General features: G+C 31.9%; 1 protein-coding gene across 2 annotated transcripts in view; it reads left to right on the top strand.

The window, feature by feature from the left end:
• Positions 1 to 25,586, top strand: part of LOC117115736 — a 61,992-nt gene that overhangs the window by 29,145 nt on the left and 7,261 nt on the right. Inside the window, exons 3-4 of one of the 2 annotated variants that reach the window (XM_033259659.1) lie at positions 3,907 to 4,248; positions 21,742 to 22,014. In XM_033259659.1, coding sequence (XP_033115550.1) covers positions 3,907 to 4,248; positions 21,742 to 22,014 — 615 coding nt within the window. Of the gene's footprint in view, positions 1 to 3,906; positions 4,249 to 12,765; positions 12,912 to 21,741; positions 22,015 to 25,586 lie in introns of those variants that run through there. The other variant, XM_033259660.1, reaches the window with a different exon arrangement.

Raw genomic sequence — 25,586 nt, 5'->3', positions numbered from 1 at the left:
TATTAAGCCCTCTGACTGACTATTATTTCATTAATGATAATGAGTAATAGTAATAACAAATTATTAAATTATTGTAGCCAAAACGAGGCCAAGTGGAGCATCTTATTCAAAAATAAAGTACCAAGGAATGAAAATTAAAATCGTGTACATTACACCCAAACACCGCAACGCTCGAGTTTCAAACATACGGGTAGCTAGCTGTACTGAACCGTCTGAGTAAATTGAGGGCGCAATTGCAAACGATGGTGCTTAGTGAAATTTGATTGGCTAAATCTATGGCAGCCATCTTGGATGGTACCCACACAGTTCTGCGTATTTGGAACATCGAATACATTGCGGTTAGCGCTCTAGTATTCTTATTATTATCTCTATGGAGTAGTCGTATGAAGGTACCATATCCCAGACAGTTGGCTATGCAGCAATGTACCCTTTTAATTAATACAAATTGAAGACAAGTGAAGATATAAAGGCAGTCGACTGTCGGGTACATAACGACTATCTAACTTTCCACAAAAACATTAGGCCTAAGCTAGGCCTAGTTCGTCAGTACAGTAGTTACTGCGATGCGAGGCGAGGGTGGTGGTAGATCGTTTAGTCAGTGATATCGTGTTATCGTCTAATACATTTTAATAATGTGTGTACAATTTAAGAATGCACCGGGTGGGTTGCTTTCCTTGTTATGCGGTAGTAGTATACGTAGCAGAGCAATTAAGCCTAGCCTAGGGCCTAGATGGTATACGTTCTTGATCATCGACGATCGTAATGAAAACTTCGGGTGACAGACGATATTACAATACAACCTGTCTCTTATACACATCTAGATGTGTATAAGAGACAGCATGTATATACGCGCGTGTATATATACATGCGTGTATATATACATGTGTAAATATACATGCGTATATATATGTGTATATGTACGTGTATATATATACACGTATATATATATATAGGGCCTATATACTTTTTAAGTCATGTATCATGCATAGGAACGTTGATGCCTGCAAGGCTCTGGTTTTATTATTATAATTTTTTATTTATTTTATTATTAATATTTTATTCTAATTTTTTATTTATTTTATTATAATTTTTAATCAAAAACTAATATGCAAAAAAAGCAATTCAAATATTAACAACTAAACCATTAACTCTTGACATAGACCTGTTGCTAATGTACGGCAATAGTAGCAATTGAAACAGTAAGTTTTAGGAGTGAATGCAGGGGCTTAGCCAAAAAAACGAAATATGCTGTAGTTTAATGCAATATTTGATAGATTTGAATATTATAAAGAATTTTCTAAAGGTAGACCAGGCCCAACTAGGCTAGGCCGTTCTAAGTAGGCCAAACCATCCAAGCCATCACAGAAAAGTGGCTATCTTAAATAATTGTTGGCCATTCAAAGACGCACAGACGGCTCGCTGGCTAAGCCCGTGAGTGAATGATACTTGAACATTCCTACTATCACAGTGGTATAGTCCATTTTCTTATGGTTTTTATCAGTTTTGTTCCACACCCAAAAGACATAGACGATTCACATGCATTGCGGTTTTGATCTTTTTTCGGAATTGGCACCATATAAAATTTGAGATTATTATTACAGGCCTGGGGCACCCTTGGTATATCTGATTCTTTATGGGCGCCTTGACTCAGAATCTGAATAACTTTATTATCTCCAATAGAATAATTCTTTTGCTCGATAAAACCTTGCATATAAAAATACATTCAAAATATGAATACATCAGATTTTTAAAATGTTGCAATACTAAAACATCAAAAATCGAACAAAATAAAAGAATAAAAATAGCAATTGAATCCCTCGACTTTTGGTAATCTTTTCCCATACCCTAGATTATCCAGCCACGGTAGTTTACAGCACTTTGAGTGACTCACTCTGACTTGATTAGAGAAGCATTTTAAGGAGATATTTTAAGTTTGAATGGATACTTAAACATTACAGTGGCTGTAAATTACGATAATAAAATTTCTACTCTTTGGAGTAGTATGATAAAGAATGCAAAACCAAGAAATACTGCTATGGTTGGAACATATTGACACTTAATTTATTTCACTACAAACCTTCTCAGAATTGATCTTAAAGTTGCAGTATTGTTTGAATTTAAAGTTCAGCTGCAGAGGGGGGAAAAAATTATATGTATGACTTTTTTTAAGACACGAAAATTGCATTTGACGAAAAATTTGGCATTTGGTAAATGAGAATGAGATACAAATTTTTGAATATTTTGAAATTGGAGGAAAAAGGGCGTAACCATTCTTTTAACCACATTTTTTCCCAAGTTCTTAAATATTTGAAAATCTGTATCTCATTAACCGTTGCCAATTTTTTTCGTCAAATATGTGACCCAAGCTCACAAATGGGTTGTAAACTCGCACTGCACTGTATTGAGAAACAAGCCTCAATACCCAGAATAGGACGTAGAATGTGAATTTTGTGTGAATTGGGTTTTTAATCTTACTATTCCTGAGGTTTGAGTTTAAAATTCCAACTGTAAGAGGTAAAATTTAGCCATTTTCGGATGGGAGCTAATGAAAAATGAATAGAAAACTGCCGAAAATAAAAGCATTTTACTCAAAACTTGATTTAAGAAAGTTGATAAGACGACAATTATTCAAACGGTCATAACTTTGCTTCCAGACACCCGATTGAGTTCATTTAACTGTCATTTTAAAGTAAATGATATGTTCTATGTCACTATAACAAAAACTCATTTTGGCCTAAGGACGAGTTTACAGCCCGTTTGTGAGCTTGGGTCACAAATGCTTTTTGTGTCTTAGAAAACATAGTTGTACAATATATCAACGTTGTTTCTTCCTCCGGAGCCTGGCTTTAAATATGAGCCATACCCAAAATGGTTCAGAAAATCTAACAAATATAAAAGGATATGAAATAGAGTGGAAGAAAGGAATTGAAAGAAATTGGCATGAAAGTATAAAAAGCGACCGAATGAGAATACTGTAAGCAACTAAACAAGGGAAAGAACAAAATCTATAACAGTAATTGGAACACGTTACTTTTCCATGAAGGCAAACACTTAACTTTGAAACCATAATTCCACTTTTGCTGAAGAATTCCAATGTTAAAATTCAACATTTAGAGCCTACAGTTGCTTTAAAAGTTGAACATTAGAATTACTGTACTCTGCTACCTGTAAGCTTCCTTACATTGATTTACTGCAAGTAGCAATTGTAGGCAATCTGATTTATTACCTACATTATATTTCTATTTCTATCAGCATTTCTTGTGAAGCTATAAAGGTTATAAATTTTATGTAAAAAGTGTTACCAGGTATTAAAATATTCATAATATAATAAAAATAATAAAACAACTTGCTGTGCACTTTAAAGGCAGGTGTGTATTTGGCCTAAACCAGCAATTTGTACTTGTAGCTTTTTTGCCGCCACTTTGATGGGCTAATGGAAAATGATATGTAAATGAAGTTCTTTTTGAGAATGATGAGAATAACCGATGTATAACCAAAATGTTCTACATGTGTTACATTGAGAAATTCTTTGTAAATTAATAATTTAAATAATCTGACAATGATAATCGGCACTAAATCTTTTCTAAAATTATGTAAAATACAGGGGTCAATGAATGCCATTATACGAGTAGTAATATTGACCCGACCTTCACAAAGTGATGGGCTTACAGTTACACATCAGAGAAAATAAGGATGCATGAAAATACATACAGTAGCTATATTAATTATATTAATCAATAATGTAATGATAATAATATTTTAAATTTTTAATAATAAATAATACTATTAATAATACTGCTGGCCTTTAAGTCTTTAGCATCATAGGCCCTATATAATGTTTGTTCTTTCATTATGTTTATTGTTAATAGCATAATTATATTTTGTAACTTTTTTTTTATTCTTCAGGTAACATTTTTCACATTCCTTTCGGCAATTTGCGTGATTCTTCATCTTGTTGGTGCTGTTCTTTCTGGAGAGAGTGGTGCGCTTCTAAACACGTTCAAGACGTGTGCAGGACAAAGCGAACTTATAGGCAATTCTTGTCTCTGCTGCCAGGAGAGCCCCTCGTGCACTGGACAGAATAATTCTGTTGTGTTTGAGGGCATTAGCAACTGTAAAGCCATCCGCTCACTCCTCAAATACTTGATGTATATGATGTGTGGTGCGAACATTACTGCATGTGTTGTGTCATTCATCGCTACGGTGATCGGTTGTATATACATTGTTCGGAAACATACCTCACGTAGGGTAAGCAATGTTGCTTTTATTTTCAAATGTCTTCTCATTTAAAAAAAAATTCAACTATATTTTAGTCCTCAAATCGATGGTACCCATGCTACATCGTGATACACGCAAGGTGTCTTCATTCCAGATTTTCTTTTTAAATCTTGTTTTTGAAAGTTAAAAAGGAAACAGACAAAAAGGATGAGCAAGAAGCTGAGAATATAATCTTAAACTCTGTCCGCACTATCAAATTCTATGGGACAAAAAAGTGTGATATGCCCATATTTGGGTGTTAAAGTCCATATATGGGCACATTATACAAATTTGCCACATTAAAGTTTGGACAGAGCCTTATTATTTCCCATATCCATTTTAGCTACTTGCAGTACATTACACTTAGCAAATGGCAGCCTTTATTTACTTTTTTTATATTTTTTTTAATTAAAAAATAGAAAATGGGTCAAAAGAAAATACACAAACTCCTATCACTATCCTTCCACTCTGTCATATATTCCCAGAAATTTGCCTAAGCGACAGATAAGTACTCCAGCTTCCGAAGTCGGAGCTCTGGTTTTCGGCTGCACCTTCATCTTACCCAGATGGCGCAAAGAAACCGGAAAACAATTTACCCTACCACAGATGACTGGATTCTAAGTGATCAAAACACTGGTCCCTAGAGATAATGTCAGGCCTGACTAACAGGAAAAGGGGCAGTTTATTGTCACATACTAAAAAAAAGATAGAGTGCATTCAATGGAGTACATCTCCTCCATAATGCCTCTTAATAAATGCAATTTTTTTACTTCTGTAGTTTAGATCTTGGCCTTTGATATTTTCATCATCTTTCATTCATTCATTCTGGTTTATTATTAAAAGCAACAAAAATTGACATTGCAGTATGAACTGAATTGTGTCAATCTAATAAAATTAAGCAAAGACAAACAACATTCTCAAAACTAAGCACAACAACAGTATATATACATGCAAAAAGTATTCAATATAAAAATTTCAAAGATAAAAGTTGCAACTGAGCAATGAAAAATTCAAGACAAACAGAATAACGATAAAATTTGTTCCTAAAAAGATCATTAAGAAAAAACATTAAAATTACAATTAATATTTAAAAATTTAAAAATTTACAAAATTGAGATAACATTTGATTAATACAATACAAAAATAGAGGAAGGAATATCGATTTGATTTAATAATGTACAAAACAGTTGAGTGAAGTAAAAATAATTTTGAATATAAAAATATAAAATATTGCAGATTTAGTAGACCTAATACGTACGGCTTGTGAATTTGATAATACCGTAATTCATTCATTACTGTAGATTTTTGCATATTCTGGCTAACAAACAAACAAATGATTTGAAATACAAACTTCTGTGGCAGAGGTTATAGAAAACAATAGAGTAGCAATGTGACATTTTAATGGTTGTAGATTAAACATTCTAATGTTTTAATATGTCTTCTAATTTTATTATGTCTATTAGTCTAATGTCTCAAGTTGTGTTAAACAAATTTAATCTACAGAAACAAGAGCCAATTTACGATAAGCTGCTCCACAAAAGAAACTAGCCAATTTTGACTGGCTATGTGTTCAAAGTTTACTTGTGTCTTTAGTTCGTAAAGTTCAAGTAGTGAAAATCAAGTTTTCATGTTGAATCTCTCATTTGGCGATGGATAAATCTGTAGTGCCCTAGGCTTTTAAAAAAGTTAATAAATGAAATGAGTATGCACCCTTTTATTAAGGTTTATTTCAATAAATTTCATACACAGTGTATCAGCTTATCTAACCAACCTTGAGGTACACTGTCCATTTATTAAAGATATAATATTTTATGATTAAAATGTGGTACCTGTAACTTCTCTTCTAGAATCACAAAAAAATTGAAACATGGTCAAGAGGTCTCCAAATACAGAAATTAAAAAATATTAAAACACATTGTACAAATTTCTTATGATCTTCTTTTATGTTTTCTAAAACTTTATTATTGTTTCTTACGTAATTGCATTGCATGTCATCCATGATAAAATTAAAACAAATAAATATTTTGAAATAAGTGTATTTATATAAAACATGAACTTACTGTACATAAAATTTGAATATTATTTTTTTACTGTTCTATCCCTGATCAGTTTGTTTAATAATATAATATAAATAAATTCCATACGCTTACGCAGATATTGATTCAATTTCAATTTAATTTTCATGCATCATTATGATGTAACAAACCCTTGTATTGCTGACCATTTAGTGACTTCAAGTTGCGAGCCACTGGGCAAATTAACTTCGGCAGAAATACAATATCCATGTGAATTACGCCCAGTGGGAATTCAAGCATAAATACGAGAATACGTTTGTGAATTAATAGAAATCCCATGAACTTGCCAGTGTTTGCCCCTCTTGGCACATTAGTGACACACCGGCAGTCTTACAGCATTATATCGTTAGATTAATTAACTAATAACATTTGGGCCCGCTGCGTAATCTATTGATCGGCTGGTAATTCATAATGGAATATGTAAATTTCCAAATAGATCCATTGTAATCATTGGGAGTTACTCCATAAACACCTTTGCATCCCCTCGTGATTTGTGCATTTACGGATTGCACGGTACGGATAGCACCGTCTGCTCGTCGTCATCGCTCGATGGATATTTCAAATCTGAACCACCTAATCTATGAGACGATTATTGATCAAGATTGTCTCAGTTGCGTTAAAACATCATTGAGCAGGTTACTGCATTCAACACTTCTCCACTTAGCATACTGAGCAATGGAATAACTTATGCAGTTATTATCTAGTGTCTACACTCTATACATGTTGAGCTAGGATTCCTTGAGGAATATTAGGTAAGTTGGAGGAGTGTGTCTGTCTGGAAATTACAGTATACTTGCATAATTTTAATGCCAAAGTAAATCCACTGGTCACTAAAATTGAAGATTTTTGTGCTAAATTTGTAGTAGAACAGGGAGGATATAATGACAAATAAATAGATGTAATACTAAAATCAACATACTGTAGTTTTCATCGGAAATTATCTTACACTACAGCAATAGAATTTCCCATGGGTTGAAATTAAAGGTCTATCCTTCCTTTGGGGCAGGCCTTTTTTAGTTGGTGTGTTCAACTTGTTGGCGAAATACATGTTGAAATTTTGATATCATTTTCAGTATCTTCGATGGATTTGTTTTGTGTCCATATGGTTTTTTGATTCATCCTCTGTTATTCTACAGTATGGTGGCTGTGAGTGTTTTTATTGACTGTATAATATATTTTTTATAAAATTTTAGTATCAATTTCAGTATGAACAATCAAAAATATTAAACAGTGCAGCATTATTTTAAAGTAAAGGGAAAATATTATTTGTTTATTGTTTATTTGTAAGTACTGTACATTGCATATTTTTCATTACAGAAGTGTCTTTAAGGCTAATTTGGATATGGATCTTCATAATTTTGTCATAGTCAAACTTTTTGAAATCGTAATAAATGAGAGTAGTGTGTTGTTTGAATGGCTTATTCTGCAGTTACCCAAAGGTAGCCATAATTGTAATGTTATTGTTATTACAATAGTGTACTACTATGTACTTGGCACATTCCTCTTAATTGAATTTGTTTGGAAATGTTTAGTAAGGGAAGTTAATAAGTAGATGACTAGAAAAAAAAAGTGTATTCCTTTAAAAATTAAATGGTAAATTTTAAATATTAGAATATAGCAATAGGCATTTTATTACTTTTTGTGAAGCATATAGCAATAACGATAGAGAATAGGCCTATATTCTTGTTATCAACTATAGAAAGATTGACTCGGAGCAAACAGACAGAAAGCCTTCCTGGTTGTGATGAGGACAAAACCAGTCATGCATGGCGATGTATATCCATACAGGATGGTAATTATCTCGTTTCTGTAGACCACGTAATTGAGAAGATGAGGTGTAGGCTCGTGTTATAGATCAGGCTCATCTAGCCTTTCTGTTCTTTGTTCTGATTTGCTGGGCAGAATGATCCAAGACCCCATGCAGGCTTCGTCTCTGACTCAACTGTCAGTCAATACTGCCTTTAAAGAGAATTTCATTTCATTTATTTACAAGTAACAAAACATTTTCAAAACAGAAAACAGTAAGGAACAAGTGCATCATAAAAACATGTAATGGGAACACCCTAAAACTGACTAATCACTGTTGAGTGTGGCACTTACACAAAAAATTTATATTACATTATAATAAGTAGGTAAACACTTAGAACGCTTCATTACAGTACATGCTTGATGACTAATTCTTATACGTAAATATGTCAGTTCATCATCAAAGCTAGAAAAACTAAATGTTTTTTATTATTTCAAAACAGAAAATTCACACCATTTACTAGAAAGATGTATGTACCAGTGATGGTCTATGGTATACTAATTCCTAGGAAATTGTTTAGTTTTTTAGTCATGAAAAATATTCCAGGTGTTTGTAAGTAGATTTGACCACTGGTTAAAAAGGCAAGATTTACAGATACCTCTTTTAGGAATTATCATATAAAGGTAATCGTTAATGAACCTGTGATTTTGGTATTTTTTATTGCTTTAAATATTCTATTGAAAGTCATTGTTTATATTGAATAAATCATCTGCTAAGGTAGTATAGAATATTCTCAATTGTTGTATTGCTGTATAAGGTTGTTATCTAGCCTCATGAATATCCATAATCTTTCAATACATTTCTTATGAATATTCATGAGATAACATGGCTGTATCAAAACCTTTGAATGCTACTGGGATAAGTAATTTATAGCTGTGCCATGTGCTAATGTTAAAGAGAACATTACTGAGAACCTTCCAGTAATATCAAACCTGATTGGTTATTAGGGAGACTCAATTAGATCACCAACAAGCGCTAATTGACTGTAAATGCCACTGTGGATGATTCCTTTGAATTCTAGGCTGGCTGTTTGTGTGCTGTGATTTAAGGTAAACAATTGGAAGCAATTTAATAGGGCTTATGTGAACTGTCAATTTAATTCACAGTATCATATTCAGGTAATTTTTGTCTTAAAAAGTTATTTTTTAGATTTTGTTGCATAGTTTAACCTAAATTATAGTACAGTACAATACAGTAGTTAAAATTGTGTTTTTGTGATGTGCTATTTAATATATTATATTTTTTGTACTGGACTAGATTCACAAAACAAGGAAGAAAAATTGTACATTCTATTTATGACAATATAGTTAACTGTATCTGTGATAAATAAATAAACAATATTAATAAAATAAATAAATATATTAATAGTATGTGTTGATTTACCATGGATCATGTTATAATTTATTTAATTTAAACAGTCAGTATTTAAGTGTTCTATAACTTGCAGCTTATTTCATCATTAGTGAAGAATAATGTATTAATTTAAATATAACCACTGCTATAGTCCAATGACATACTAACACACACATTTACAATTTTGGATGCAAACCCGTCTGCAGTATCTAAACACTATTGTGTTCAGATTTATATTATTTTTATCTAATTCTTTTTATTAAATATTTCAAATAAATTGAATGATCAAATATGACTTTTTGCACCAAACATACTATATGTAATCTGCAATACTAAACACTAGCATAGCATATTTCACAAGTTATACTATATAATGTTATTTGTAAAATCAAAATATTTTAAGAAGATTCCCAATACTTCAGAAATCTAATCTACTTTTTATGTTTACAGTATGTCTATGCAACATAATAATATGGAGGTACCTTTATATGTAATGATATCCAATGTTATGTCTAACCCACAACTTTACTGCATAATTTTTATAACTATTTTATGAATCATTAATGTTTATATGATGTCAGGGATATGTCATATGTTGTGATACAGTATATTTTTAGTAAAAAAAAACACCATGATATCATAATCATAAAACATTATTGTATTTAATAATATACAGGAAACTTAACAAACGTTTGTCCAAAATTTAAGCCCATGTAATATTCACCTAGTTCATAATAAACCCTTGTTGTAGTAGTAGTACTGTATTTTTTTTCTCTCTGTAACTTTATATGAGAAACTGAAGTAAATTAAATGAAATAAATTTTTTTTAGGAATATGAAACTTGGAGGGGAAATTACAGTGTTAAGCGCATTGAGACGATGTATAGATTTTGTTAAAGATGCTACAGTAACTCGACAACAATTTAAAGAGCAGTAGATTAAAATATTTTTGTTTTCCACTAAAACTCAGAACAAGCCTGTTTAGGGATTATCATAATTCACAAATTTGTTTTAAAAAAGCTCTCTTTCAAGCTTTGGCCATTCCTCTTTTTACATCAATTTAATTTTACATTTTTAATTACATATATTATTACTGTATGCATAGTTTGTAATTTATTCTGGACCAATATGAACGTGTGTTTTTTTCCATTAAGAGTGCTATTCAGAATAAATTGTAAGAAATAATTTTGATCCTGCTACTTATTTTGTTTGTTGGTGCATATTATGATCTTTACTGCTTACAATCTCAACACTAATCCCAGCTTAGTACAGACTTGTGGCAGATAACTTATGCATTTACTGAAAATACAAAAGATTAGTGGTTGGCAAAAGTCCCATAGTAGTGCAGGTGTATCTGGAAATTCACCTGTGTGGTTTCTGATTAAGAGATAACCACAAGGGGGTGAAGGAGGAGTCATGGAGTGGCGAATACATGCGAGGAGTTAGTGACTAAATCTGATAAATGTAACTCATCCACCTGTTACTCTACTACTCAAATAGTTTTTTTTTCTGAGAAAATAGTTGTAGTAAGTATGAGGTGTTTTTACTTTGAAACAAGTGAACGAGCAAAATACAGCATAGGTCTATAGTAAGTTTTTAAGTTTATCTTTGTTATTCCAGTTTAGTCAGGTATTCAACATGTACATAATGTTAAAAAATAACACAGATGTGTCAACACATTATTTTACACTACCTGCCATATCACCATCATTTATTCTTGATTACACTCGACCCACCTGACAGAGATCTAGAATCTATTTTTGATAAAGCCATGGACCTCTAAGTCCATGATAAGGCGAATAAATGAAATGAAAATGAAACATTATTGTTTCGGGCTCTCAGATTTTGAGGTGGGACTTTTATCCAATTGTTTTCTATAAAAACAAAGCCATATGAATGAAGCAGGTAGTATAAGTATCATGAATGTCATACGACGTACAACTCAGCTTTCACCAAGAAATATTTTCTATGAAAACAAAGCCATATGAATCAAGCAGATAGTAAGTATCACAAATGTCGTGCGAAGTACAACTCAGCTTTTACCAAGAATTATTTTGATAGATACTTAGGCTATGATTCTAAGCACAGGCTGGGAAGTATAAGTAAAAAAACATGAAACCACTAATGTTTGCATGATTTGAGTTACTCTCACAGCTGCTTTTGATGCTCTATGTAATGCACTAGTTGTAGGCTATGAATAATGTTTACCAGGATTTCTATTGCTCTCTCCCATAAAATGATTTATGTGACCAGATATGGATTATGAGCAACTTGGAGGGATCTGTGTGGATTATTATTATTAGCAACTTGAGGAGACATAACTGTACAGTAGTCCCTGGAAATTTAAAGTGACATTCACAAGTGCCAACAACATAATTTTTTGCCTAAATTCATCCTTTTGAAATGTGAACATCCTGAAAGTGTCCATCCCACCATTGGCTGTGATGTGTTGGGCATCCTTATTTACATCTGCCACAGACTTGTCGCTAACTATTGAAATACATGCAAACTCAACAAGCTGTGCTGCCGAAAGTAAGCGAACCAAGATCAATTACACACCCTAAGCAGTTGGTCATGTGATCTAAGTCTCCCCTTATAATTCTTCCTGTTCCTGAGTTATCATATCTTACCCTTCAAGCTGTTACTAATAGTTTAACTGTAATGAGATAGGATTAAAGAGGATTAGGATAAATAAAAATTAATCACTGTTATTAATTAGCTTTAATAAGCTAATTATACTTGCATGACCAGGAATGATACTGCTAATTATTAGTTTCAATTCCTACATGCTTGATTATTCATCCAATATCTGGAATACTGAATAATGAAAACATTGCCTATGTTCAAATTTATTTTTAATATCTTATTAATTATTATAAAGGATCAAATTCTACAAAAAAAGACATATTACAGCATTATTAAAGGTCATTTTAATATGATTTATTTCCATATTGTTGGAAATGATCAAAGGCTTGTATATAGACAAAGCCCATTTATTCAATATAATTGACATTATTTCTATCGTATTGTTCCCTTTAATCAATTTGTTATTTGACACAAGCCCAATGATATTTTGCCACAGACAAAGACCCATCAAATGTTACAACATTGCATTTATAATCTGAGTAAAATGATATTAGTTTGTGATCGCTTGATGAGTTGGTAAGATGCTGGTAATGAAATGAGGCTGGTATTTACCATAGATGTACGGTATTGTAAGTAGATGCGGTGTTGTATGTAGAATACAGCTGTATTAGTGATCAAGCTTCTTGTTCACACCGCGGCCTGTTGTTGCTGGGTTATTGTTAGCGGTGAAATGATTTCTCCTGCTGCTGGTTGTTGATCCATTGTGTTATGCTACATGCTCACTTTCCTATGTATATTAGTATTTGATGTATTCATTGAATGTTCATATTTCTGGTATTGGTAAGTTCATTATTACACTGTGAGTTTAATAGTGCTCTTTCAGATGCATCATATTTAAAGAAATAATGTTGAATGTCAAAAATACATACTATAACTAGATATTCCACTTTTATATGACTGGCACACATTCCCAGGGCAGTGCATCCTTAATAATGCATTAGATATTAGGAAAGTATCATAATACTGTATTGTTGTTCTTTGTAAATTGTGATTCTCTCACTCTGTATTGGGCACACCCGGTTAATGATGAGCAACGTCATAGTTTTTCTGTAACTGTTCTCCTCAAGTCTCTGTTTTTCCATATGATGTATGTAGTCGGGGACTGTCCGTGCTTCATTTTCGCCAATACTGTAGAAACATAACATTCAAAACATCATGACAAACAAAGCAGAAAAATATAATATGAATTAAGGATTAATTAGAGAAAGTCCTTTGAATAAAATGATATCATTACTGGATAGTATAAAGTCATAAATGTAAAATACTAATACAGACCATCTAGGTTATGGTAGAATAACTGCATAAAAATATCAAAATTAAAATGAAAACAGAAAATCTGCACCTAAAAAAGATGAGTAGGAGAGCAAAAAACAATATTGAATACATTACAGTGGTGAATATAAGATGTTTATCACATTGTTTATTAGGTTGTACATTTCATGTTTACTGAAAATAGTGTTGATAAACTTAAATAAGTTTCCATCCCTGTGATGTAAACAATAATTAAGTTGTCTGCACAGGCATTAATCTTAACTGCGACTCCACTTCATATTACATTATATTACTTCATATATTCTGACTGAATTTCATATGAGGTAGTCGAACACTAGTTGAAACTAGTCCTACAGTAGGAAGTGATACCAGCCTTCCTAATGAAACATATCCATTGATATCAAAAAAAGTTGACAACATTTTAGACCTGTATTGTAAAAGCTACATTAAAAAAGACTTTTTTAATTGCCAATTTCAATTTGTAAGTGTATTTGTATATTTGTTTATTAATTTAACAGCTTAATTCTTTGTTTATAATTTATTTGTTCTTATAATTTTGGGTAACATGGATCCACCACCTTTGTGTGCCACCAACAAGAAGGTGTAATTTCCCAATAAATACTTAATACTAAGCATGCTAAGCCCAACCTCTAAATAATGTAGTATTGCTTTGAAACAATAAAATATTGCTACCCTGTTCACTTGAATTGTGACATGTCTGAAAACTCACAGTTTGACATTGGTAGGCCTAATTAATTGCAAGGGACTGGTCATTAATTGTTTGGTAAAATAAAGAGCTATTTGTCATGCATATTGGATTAAACTTGACCTCATAAAAATTGCACTTACAATCCAGTAAATAAGGATGGATATGAGCCAACTTGTCTGGTGCAGGATATAAATGAATGCCTATTGAACTGGATTTTCTGTCGCCATAATCAAATGTGTTTTGGTGTTGACCTGTGTACTCTTGGGGAAAATGTTGGCTTGTTTGCTTATAAATTATGAATGTCTTTACCAAGTAAATTCCCAAGAATGTCTTTAATGTTAATACGGTATGTCTACCATAATTACGTTTTTGACTTTCAAATAGCTGTCTGCAATTCGATCATCATTGTCGTTACCACCTCCACCATTGTCACTGCCACCACTACCACCATTCATAGTTATCAACATGTGTCATTGTTGTGCATTGCACATCTAGGGGAGGTGCCCTGGTGCCCTTCCTCTCTCCCATCCACCTTCCCTCTCTCTTGCAGCACCCAAACAAATATATGTAATTTGGAATTATGCAGGTACTTTAGAGATAACGAGGACATAACACCCTTTAAAAACTCTCTCTATTGAATCAGAGGTTTTAGGTTCTCCTGCCATCCCCCAGCAGAAACAATCTGGATCTGTAATACTTGCGTTTCTATATTGTTGTAGAAAATTTTACAATTTACATTGTAGTTTCAAATTGTGCATGGCATGCAGTGTTGTTTTTGTGACATATCCTAGTTTTTTTGCTTTAATGTTTTTGACAGGCATTTATGAGTTGTTCTCTTAATCTACAGATATCCATATATTCTTAATAGCTTTATGGCTCCAGTCAATTTCTATTGTAGACTTAAATATTTGGATTTATTTTTGTATTAGAAAAAATAAAACTAGTTGAAAGAACTTCTTTTTTTTTTTTTTTTTTTGTGGGTTAATGTTTATGTCTGGCTCGTAAAACCTGATGCTGTCTTAGAGGAATTTCAATTTGGATATGTTTTAAATATTAATATTGTTTATTGTCCTATCCCTATTGAGTACAGTATTGTAGTCCAGCTAATAGAGGGAGCTGTTAAAGATTAACAGGGTTAGCAAATCCAAGTTGACTAATTCAACTTAATTTGAAATGCATAAAAACATTGATAACATTTTTTATTTGTTAACCAGGCTTTTTTGAAGTTATAAATAATCAAACATTAAAAGCACTAGAATTTGTTTGGTTTTTTGTAGAATAATATTTATGTCTTGCTAATACAACCCGTTGCTTTCTCAGAGGAATTTCAATTTAAATATGTTTTTAAATATTGATATTGTTTATTGTTCTATCCATATTGAGTATCACTAGACAGTGCTATTAAAAGTGAATAGACTTAGCAAAGAAAGCAAGTTAAATTTTAAGATTCCTTGTTCAGCAAACTTATATTTTTGAAAAAAAATTAGCGGAGGAGACCCAGGAAAATTAACTAGATTATGTTTTTCCAATTAGTAAAATGATTTTTCTAAATGCATCCAGGCAGCAGAAATATAAAACTTAAATTTTTATTTTTATTAATGAAAAAATGTTTGAAGCAAAAAATTAATTAGATTATGTTTTTCCAATTAGTAAAATGATTTTTCTAAAAGCATCCAGGCAGCAGAAATATAAAACTTAAATTTTTATTTTTATTAATGAAAAAATGTTTGAAGCAAAAAAAAAAATACATAGGCATCCTTGTGCCCTTGCTTGAGAAACCATAGGAAAGGAATAAAAAGATTTCACCTGTACCAGAAGTCCAAGTAGAACATGGAGACATTCCATAAATGATTTGAATGGACACTTAAGACCACTAGAATGGACTTCATAAACCACTTAAAGTTGCTATGTAAAAAGGAATGTTAAATCATACCTTTTATAGCTTCATTGTTGGAAATAGAACCAATTTACACACTGGAATCATGGAGGTAGAGATAGAACCTTCAAGATGTCACGTCAGATATAACATACTCGTAGATTATTCCATATACCTCATAATTTTTTGTGAGCCAGTTTGAAACTTGCCTTACCTTTCACTGTAACATCCTTAGCTCTCCAACATATCATTGGATTTGATGTAGAAATACTGTATGTATCATAATGTATAATAATAAGGCTATTACTCACCAAATATATCATATTTAGTAGTTTGTTTGAATAAAATTGAATTAATCCTTAATTGTTATACATGTCATTACACTTCTGAAAGGTTAAATAATAATTATTCATTTTATTTGCGGTAATTCTCACTGGAATATTATTGTTTATGTTCAATTGTAGTATCACTGTGTGTGTATTTGTAAGTTTAATATAACAGCAGATAAAATTAACAGAATTTTTTTTTTAAATTTTATTATGGAAGAATAATGAATTTTATTTATTTTGAAAGATAGTGATGCTGACTTTAAAATTGAACAAATAATTATCAAAATGGGAACAATAATTGCATAAAATATCAATGTGACTGAATTAGTCTATGTGATTATAGGTTTTTAGTATATTTTTTTTAGTAAAATCTATTTCACAATCCAATCATATTTATTACTCCCATGAGCTAAACCTTCTTTTATGTAATTATAGTTTAGTTGAGATAAAAAAAGAGAGAATTTTTCATATTTTCTGAAGTATGACAAAAAGGAGACAATGTAAAGTGTAACAAGTTGGTTCTGTTAACATAATTTACAAATGAAAGGATCATATACATAATAACATTAATGTGAGTTTATGTTATCAACTTATTTTCAAGCTCTCACACAGAGCAGAGATGGTTTTCAACATGTTTTTTTAAATATAGCATCCTTTAGCCCTGTTACCACATATATACTGTACTAGCCCTTTTATATAGATTATTAATTTTACTTTTGAGTTTAAATTCTCTAAAGATGTTTTATTGCAAATTTTATTCATGTTAATCATTTAGGAAAATTTATTTGCATGAATATCTGTTAGTGGTACTTCAAAAATACAGCATACCAAAGTGTGTCCTGTTTCCTAAGCTGTATACCTGTACTGTATAAGATAGTTACCATAATATGGACTGTCCTTTGACCTTGTACTGTATATTGAGAGGGTTCGAGTCATATGCAAATCACTTACAGTTTTTTTTATTACAACTCAAAACAAATTTTTCTGACTTTACACTGAGAAGTGTATTTATTTATTTTTTTATTCTCTTAATATTAAGTCATTATTAATTTACAAATCGAATGTACTTGCTTTCAAACAATAACTTATAAGATTTTTTCCTTGTACTTAATGTTGTAATGATTATTTTTATAATATTATTCTTTATAATTCTTAAGATTGATTGATTGATGTTTAATGATATTCCATCAGCGGTATGTTGTTTTATTGTTAATCTTTCTTGATGAGTATTATCCATACCAATTTTCAATCTTCCTGAGTTTTGTATTATTAAATGTAAACACTGACATTAGGATGCAGGTGTAGAAACATTGCGTGGCATTTCAATGATTGCTCTGCTTTGGCCCATTGGGATCAGGATACATCAGACAGACAGTGAATACAGAAAACTCACACTGAGAACACTCGTTGAAGCTCTGTTGGGGAACGAAGCGTGTTTGTATCGTGTTCCAAAAGTTATTAAATATCCTTACAAACCACATCTGACTCGTGTAATATTAGTTGGTAAATATTGTCGTCCACCATTTTGTTTCAGGTCGTAGGTTGTAGGCCATGTACAAAAATATTAATTTCTCATCCGATACACATTGTTTTTTTCTGCTGCATCATTGTGTTTTTAAAAGTTAATCAATAAACTTTTACTACACGTTAGTTACAAATATCTTGCGGATTTATGCAATTTAAAAATGTCCTCTTAAAAATTAGTTTGGTTGAGATTTTTTAAAACCATTTTTGTATTGTTTGTGTCCTAGTATTTAGTAAGTAGTCAAGATAAGTGTCTGTGCATGTATAATTAATAGATATTTATGTCTCATAAGTTCCTCAAATTAAAAGTACAATTCTCTTAATACTTAATTGGTTTCCTAAGCTCTAATTGAACATGAAAGGATTACAGAACATTAATAGTGTACACTTTTGATTGCCCTTGTAAATCGCTTGTCTTTTTTGTTATTTAAAGTTTTTGAGGACAAAACAGGAGTTGTTATTGTGCTTAAATTATCTCCATGAGTGAACTCAAAATAAACTAAACTCAGTCAATTATATTTGATTGATTTCCTGATCACCAGGCCCACCAGGTTACAGACTTCTACATGAAAGTTCATGTACAGTGGAGGTCTATCCCCCACATGCATGTCATTTGTGAGGCTAGCCTCTGACAGCCTACAACTCGTAACTATAATACCAACCATCTGAGGTCACCGGATAATTAGTAACATGGTATTTTGCCCTCCGAACTCAGCAACAGAATATTATTAAAAGATTTTTGTGGTCTGTATATCTTTTAGTTTATTAAATCCACGTAATTACTAACATGTTTGAAGCTAATAACTTATTAATTACGGCTTGTAGATGTCTTAAAATTCAGTAAATTTTTAAGTATTGGCTCAGCAAGGATGGTGTCAAGTTGTGACTGATAATTGCTCCTGCAACACTTTCGGTTTTCTCCCATAAATTTCATTTTGAGGTTTTGGATTTGATAGTGTTTTGTGAGTATCCTCTATAATTATTTTTTTTTAATGTGTGAATTCAAATAATTAAAACTTGAGAGTAATTAATATTTAGGATAGTGATATTATTTCTATCCTTTATTATTTTAGTTTCTAAATGTACCATCTATAATTGTACAATTTTTTTTCTTCCTGTTCAAATGGTGTAACAGAAATTTATTTAAATTTTCAATAATGAAACTTATTTATATAATTGTGGCAAAGACCAGCCAAACCAGTCACTCGTCGCAAAAATTTTTATTATTAATACAGGGTTAAAGAGCAAAATAAGAGCTATAAAATGATAAAAAAACCATTCAAATCCGACATATCCTTATGAAGTTACAAGCATTTAAGCATACAGCTGTTTAAAGAACAATATATGAGAAATCAGCCTTCAAAGTTTATGATTTCAGGCATTTCTCATGCAGAAACTATCATAAAATCTTTAAAAAGTGTTGTTTTAACATTGATATTGGGAAAAATAACAGCACAGCATGATGTATAGATACTAAACCTCAGTTTAGTGAAATAAAATAGATTTAAAAAAAATTTACATTCTAGCAGTTTTTGCTATTTTCTCTGAAACACAATTTGTGATGAGTGACTGGTTTGGCTTGTCTTTGCCACAATTATAATATTGATAGAAATGTTCAATTAATGTAGTGCATGAGTGTTAAGAAGACTATGTATTGAGTAGAAAGTTTAAATGGATTAATAATTTGAATTTACTAAACTTTGTGAAAAGGTACAACCCTGATAGTACTCAGATTCAGACAAGCTGTTGTTTTGTCGCCTACCTTACTAAGATTTTAGTATGGTACATTAAACAAATTAAACTAGATTTGCAAATATGAAAACATGCAGAACATGTACACTAAGCCACATATCAAATATTAGGTGCTTATAAGTACTTCATCCATGTAAAAGCCTACCACATCCAAGTTTACCTCACCTTGATTTAACTACTTGCAGACACCTTTTGTGTCGTGCTTGCGTGCGTGGGTAGAAACCATGTAGATATATGTTCACACCTTGGTTTCATGATCACGTTAATCGATTGGATGGCAGAATTTTTAGGTGTATATAGGAAAGCAACTAAATTGGATTCTACTTTTATGTGTAGGAAGAATGTTGTCTAAAATGTGTGACTATGAAAAAAATCATTCGTAATTTTATTGGCCTAATTCAATATTGATTAAAGAAATTGGGTCAATTATCTAATTGTTCAAAATTCTGTGAACATGCATTTTGTTTTATTATTATACATAATGAATCAACTTAGTAATAGTATGCCATTGATACTTCTTGAAAGATATTTTTGATTAATTTAATTTATTTCTTTCCAGGAAGCAATTACAACAAATATGAAAAATCAGATAGAAAACTGGACGATTCCATTGCATTCAAATTAAACATATAATATTTTATAAGTAAACATTAATGATCATGAGTTATATTGACAGTTATAATATAAAAATTCATAAAGGTACTTTGAAAAAGTCATGCTATTTTACAATTAACTACATTCAAAATGGATAAAACCTCTTAATTATACTGTTACTAATACTGTTGAGTCTTTCTTTGTTCCTAAAGCTTATTATACACTTTAAAACATTTAAATCTGCTCTATGCTTACAGGCAGTCAATCCGTATTTTATACTGAGAAACATGTAAATCCACTGCCAGTAAAGACAGTAAAAAAGCCAGCCCCTATACTCGTTCAAAAACAATTAAATCCACTCTATCAGGCTTGCCTACTCTACACATTGAGGGCATGTGAGTCCACTTTACGTACAGCTTGTGGAAGAAAACACGTAAATCAGATTCACTGTGGGCATACAACGTAGTGTGTGTGTGACATGCATACGAAAATGTAGTATATTTTTTAGTTTAAACAACATCAAGATATAGTGAAAGAACAGTCATCTCAGATTTATCAAAGTGGAATCGAGAAAGTTATGTTGGGCATTCCCACGGCAATTACTAAATGGTTGATTGAAGGTACTTCTCTTATCTGATTTCATCGTCGTCGTTCTCTGACTTCACCAGTAAAATGACATGTTGCTTTTTGTATTTAGTTTATGTTACGTGAATAATGCTTTTATCTACTTTTTTTAATGTCAAAATTCAGTCATTAACATAAAATGCATAATAAACAGTAAATCAGCATGGTAATAAAGTATCAAACCTTTAAAAAATTACTATCAGTTACATTTATTATTGAGATAAATTCTGATATTTATTACAAAGATTGAGCATAGAACCTCGTTATTGGAGAGCAGGTGGCAGGTACATTAACCAGAAACCTATAAGCTTATTAAGAATGCTTATATATTTTTTTATTTTCACATTTTAAAAAATATTTTTTGGTCTTACAGGATACACCCACCTTACAGCTATTAGTGTACAGCCCCTCCCCCCCCCAAAACAATCCAAGCCCTTGCGTGCGGGGGAAACAAGCTTTGAAAAATAAGCTTTGAAAAATAACGATGATTTCATTTGTATGTGGTAGAAAAAATGCCAGTATTATTCAATTTCATGAAAATAAGTTATTTTCAGTATTGGTAATGGAATGTAGAGAAGATTTATACCTTCATGTACACAAGCAGAGCTTTGTGGCCTGCTCCAGAAAGCCTTATGAATGCCATATATTATGTCAGCAGCAATTCCCAAACTATAGTTTCATTTTCCATTAGCCGTTTCATTTCATGTGTATGGTTACTGCAGCTACTGTAAAATCTACCACTGATTCATTCAGGAATTTTTACTGAAGTCTTTCAGGCAAAATACCATATTTATCATTGATTTATTGAATATTTTTCTAATACCTTTTTGTATTGTAAATTTTTTTTAAATATAATATTATATTAAAAATGTTAATATTGATGTTTTGCAGAAGTTCTAATATTAATACTTTTATATCTTACAGATGGTGCTTCAGCGATCCCAGGCCAATAACACCACTCAAGACACATACTATAACGATTTTGTGGACCCGGTGTTCACGCCACCATCTGTACCACCACCTCCGTATTCACCACCCGAATACACCGCCATAGCTAATGATCCAGTTGTGATGGAAAGAAATGAATTTGTTAATGGCCTTACTGTAATGCCACCACCGTACTCCACGTTAGATTGGCCACGGGAACACGCTAGACAACGGGATGCTACTGAACGAACTGTTAGTACAGCTGAAGAGGTAATACTATTTGTACAATTTTTTATAGAAACGAAAATACAATCTGAAAAACCCCTCAAAATTTCACTCAACACGTTTAATTCTTCAGTGAGGTCCAATATGTTATCAAGTTCCAATGAGGCACTAAATGGAAAAAAAAAGTTGATAATGCAGATTTTTCTACCAAAACCATTAGATTACCAGTCAGTAGACCATTCTGGTAAACACTGCTCCTTGGAGATATTGTTGGTAAGGTCCCATAAAACCACAGCATAAACGTATGCAATGCTGTAGCCAGCTATTGGGACAGTCCCACACAATTTTTCTATTGGGTCCACAAAGAATGGGTCGACATTTTTAAAATGTGTCCAGATTTCTGATATTTTGTGTAAAATGGATCGACTTTTAAGAAAATGGGTCCAGATTTCTCATGTTTTGTGTAAAATGGGTCAATTTTTAAGAAAATTGTCCAAGATTATTCATATTTTTGCGTAAAATTGGTAAACTTTTAAGAAAATGGCCCACATTATTTGAATTTACGCATAAAGTTGGTCCACCCTGGTATTGTCCCACACTGTTTGAAAATCCTGGCTAAATCATTGAACGCACGTGTATGTGGGACAGCATGTGTGTTTGTGGGAGTGCGTATTCTTTAAATCAAACAAAAGAAATGATCATCTAGTTGAATGATGATGTCGGAGAAAACAGTGTCGGCAAGGATTTTATTAAGAACTGTATTCCATACAAAATTAAATTAATTAAACATTAAGCCTTAAACTTTTGTTAGCATATTCTTGTGATTTGTCAGTATAAAAACTATAGATACTGATACCACTTACAAAGTAGCAGAGTATTTCCGTTAATGATTTTCCTATTGAAGAAAATTGGCAAGGTTGATTGAGAAATGGGGAGGATTGACAAGATCCCAGAGAAGTAAACTTAATTATTGTTGCACATCTCTTTAGCGATTGTGCCTCTGTTACAAAACAGAAACAATAAAGTTATTATTATTATCAGAGATTATTTCTTTTAAATATCAAATAATAGGTTTTCTTGAGCTGTAAAATTACTAAGGTGTAGGTCCATAATGTATTTGTTTATGTGAACCATTGGTATTCTTTAGGGATTGAACACTCACCATTCTCAAAGGATAATGAACTAGGAATGCTACTATACTACTCACAAGTTTAGTTTTATGTCAATCTAAGAGGCTTTATTGTGGCTAGTGTGGCTACATTACCTGGTGATTGGGTCAACGGTGGTCTTTGATGAGTTCACTACGCCACATTCTTAACCAATCAGAAGATTTCCTCAGTAGTCAAGACAGGTTACCTTTTTTTTTTGTTCAAATAGAGGTTAATTTCTTTTTACCAACCTTTCATATTGAGGAAATGATCTGAGTAAGGTAGGCTGATATTTTTGTATTCCATTCCTAAATTTAATTCTTTTCAGTCTCTGGCAAATTTGAATCTAGATTTCTGATTATCCTGTGTTTAGGGAATGCAGTTAAAATTGAATCATTAATCACCAACTGATTCAAGTTTGCTTGATTTATACTGCATCTAAATAATGAGACTACTGAAATTGTTCATGCTAATACTACAAAGTTATAAATAATTTGAATTTATATACCTGTACTAATTTGAAATTGTCTATTACAGACACCTGTTCTTTATATATTCCAAGTTTTTTTTTTACATTTCTGAGTACCACTGCTAATTGTGAACAGCATTCTTTCATTCAATGATTTAGTATAAAGTCTGAATGTTTCACTGGATAAACCAAATCATAGTTAAAATTAATTTAAAGGTGCTCTAATGACCACCAACATTGGGATTTTCAATAATAATTTAAGTTGGACATTACTGTGTACTACAAATGGAGGGTCCACATCTGCCCCAACATTTCTTGCCCATGACACTTTTAGGTGGCTGGAAATGGCACTCTCCTAGCTAAAATGTAAATATTATTTTCTTTTCCCCAATCTTTTTTAAATTTTGAAATGTTTTGGGATTTCCTTCCCCCTCCCCCTCTCCCACTTCAATCTGACTATGATACTAACTGCTGTACTAAGATATTTAATATAGTTGACATTTCTATGAGGAATGTAAAAGGGCAAAGACACAGATAGAAATTCATTAATGGGTGGGCATAAAACTTGGTCAGAGGGCCAAAGTGAATTTTTGATTTGACACTGAGGGCCTCACTCAAACATTGATGTTTCCAGTGTAGTTTAGGGGTTTAGGGAATTTAATTTATTCTCGCAGCCTGCAACAAAATAACCATCAGGTCCACTTTGATCACCCATGGTATAAAGTAATGAACATTTTGAGAAAATACAAAAATACACCTGTACAGTAGTAGGAATTCTACAGTTTTGACAGGAAAAGAAAGTGATATAGTACTGCAGTATTTATTAAAGGAAGTTTGATACAAGGAAACAAATAGTAATTCAGTGTAGAGAGTTGCCTGTAGTATGGAGTAGGTTTGAATGGCATGATTGGCAATGACTATATTTTTAGGGTAAGTCAGAGTAAGATATTGATTTATTGGCCAATAAATCAAGGTTTTGTTATTTAACTCATACTATAATTTCTCTATGAAATACTGTCCTATACTATGCATACAGTAGTTAAAAAAAATGCTTACTGTTGTAAACTCAACTTCTGCCCATAGGATACTGTGTGTTCCCTTGCCTTGTAACCTGATATGTTTATCTCTTTTTTTTTTTCTTATAGTACTATACTAGCAAAGTTGCAATGATTTCAATATGTTATTCCGGGGTTCCACAACAAAGCAGAACTGTACATTAACAAGTCTCTGGTGTATTACTATGTTTTCAACATGTTGCGTGCGGTCTAACAACAATACACAACTGTACCTCTCCCCTCAGTGTTTTCACTTAACAGAATTCAGATGTTGTTATCCTCGGAGGATCACCTCATTAAAACACAAATAACACCAATCTATCACACTATGGCCTCTAACAAGTTTCTGAAATACTATTGCTAATTCTTTTGATGATTCGGCTTCTCTCCAAATGGATGATATGAACATAGGCAGCTTTAAGTGTTATTAATACACTACAGCAAAATAACGAATTCGCAAAGGACTCCCAATCCCACTAGAATTGACTCACCAGGTTTTACTTGTCCTATTTCCTCTAATTTTCCCTTCATAATGGTCTCAAGATTGTTTTTATTCCTGTCGTTTCTCTAGACCTGTTGTGTGCTTCATTCACTCTGAATTCACTTCCTAGTTGACACAGAAACGTCAAATACAGTAATGATTTGAATAAATGAATTTTGGCGCTTCTTTCTCCCACTTACTGAAATCGATTGTTTGAGAGTTTGAAATTATATTTTGTTAACCAATACTTCTTTCAGACAGAGCTGTATTACACATAATCATTAGTGATATTGCTAATGAAGCTGGCATCATTTTTCTGTCTGATTTGCCAATGTACCAGATCATAAATGTACCAGATCATCGCACTCACTATAGTCAAAGAGGTTAACCTCCTTGCTATAGTATTACTTATTACAGTAGTTATTAATCTATGAAATGTTGAGTTCAGATAGCTTTTTGTACAA

This window comes from Anneissia japonica, unplaced genomic scaffold, assembly GCF_011630105.1.
Source record: "Anneissia japonica isolate Jap-2015-1 unplaced genomic scaffold, ASM1163010v1 scaffold3262_len730253_cov190, whole genome shotgun sequence".
Taxonomy (NCBI): domain Eukaryota; kingdom Metazoa; phylum Echinodermata; class Crinoidea; order Comatulida; family Comatulidae; genus Anneissia; species Anneissia japonica.
Note: the sequence above shows the minus strand (reverse complement) of the source record. Positions and strands in the feature narration are given on the sequence as shown.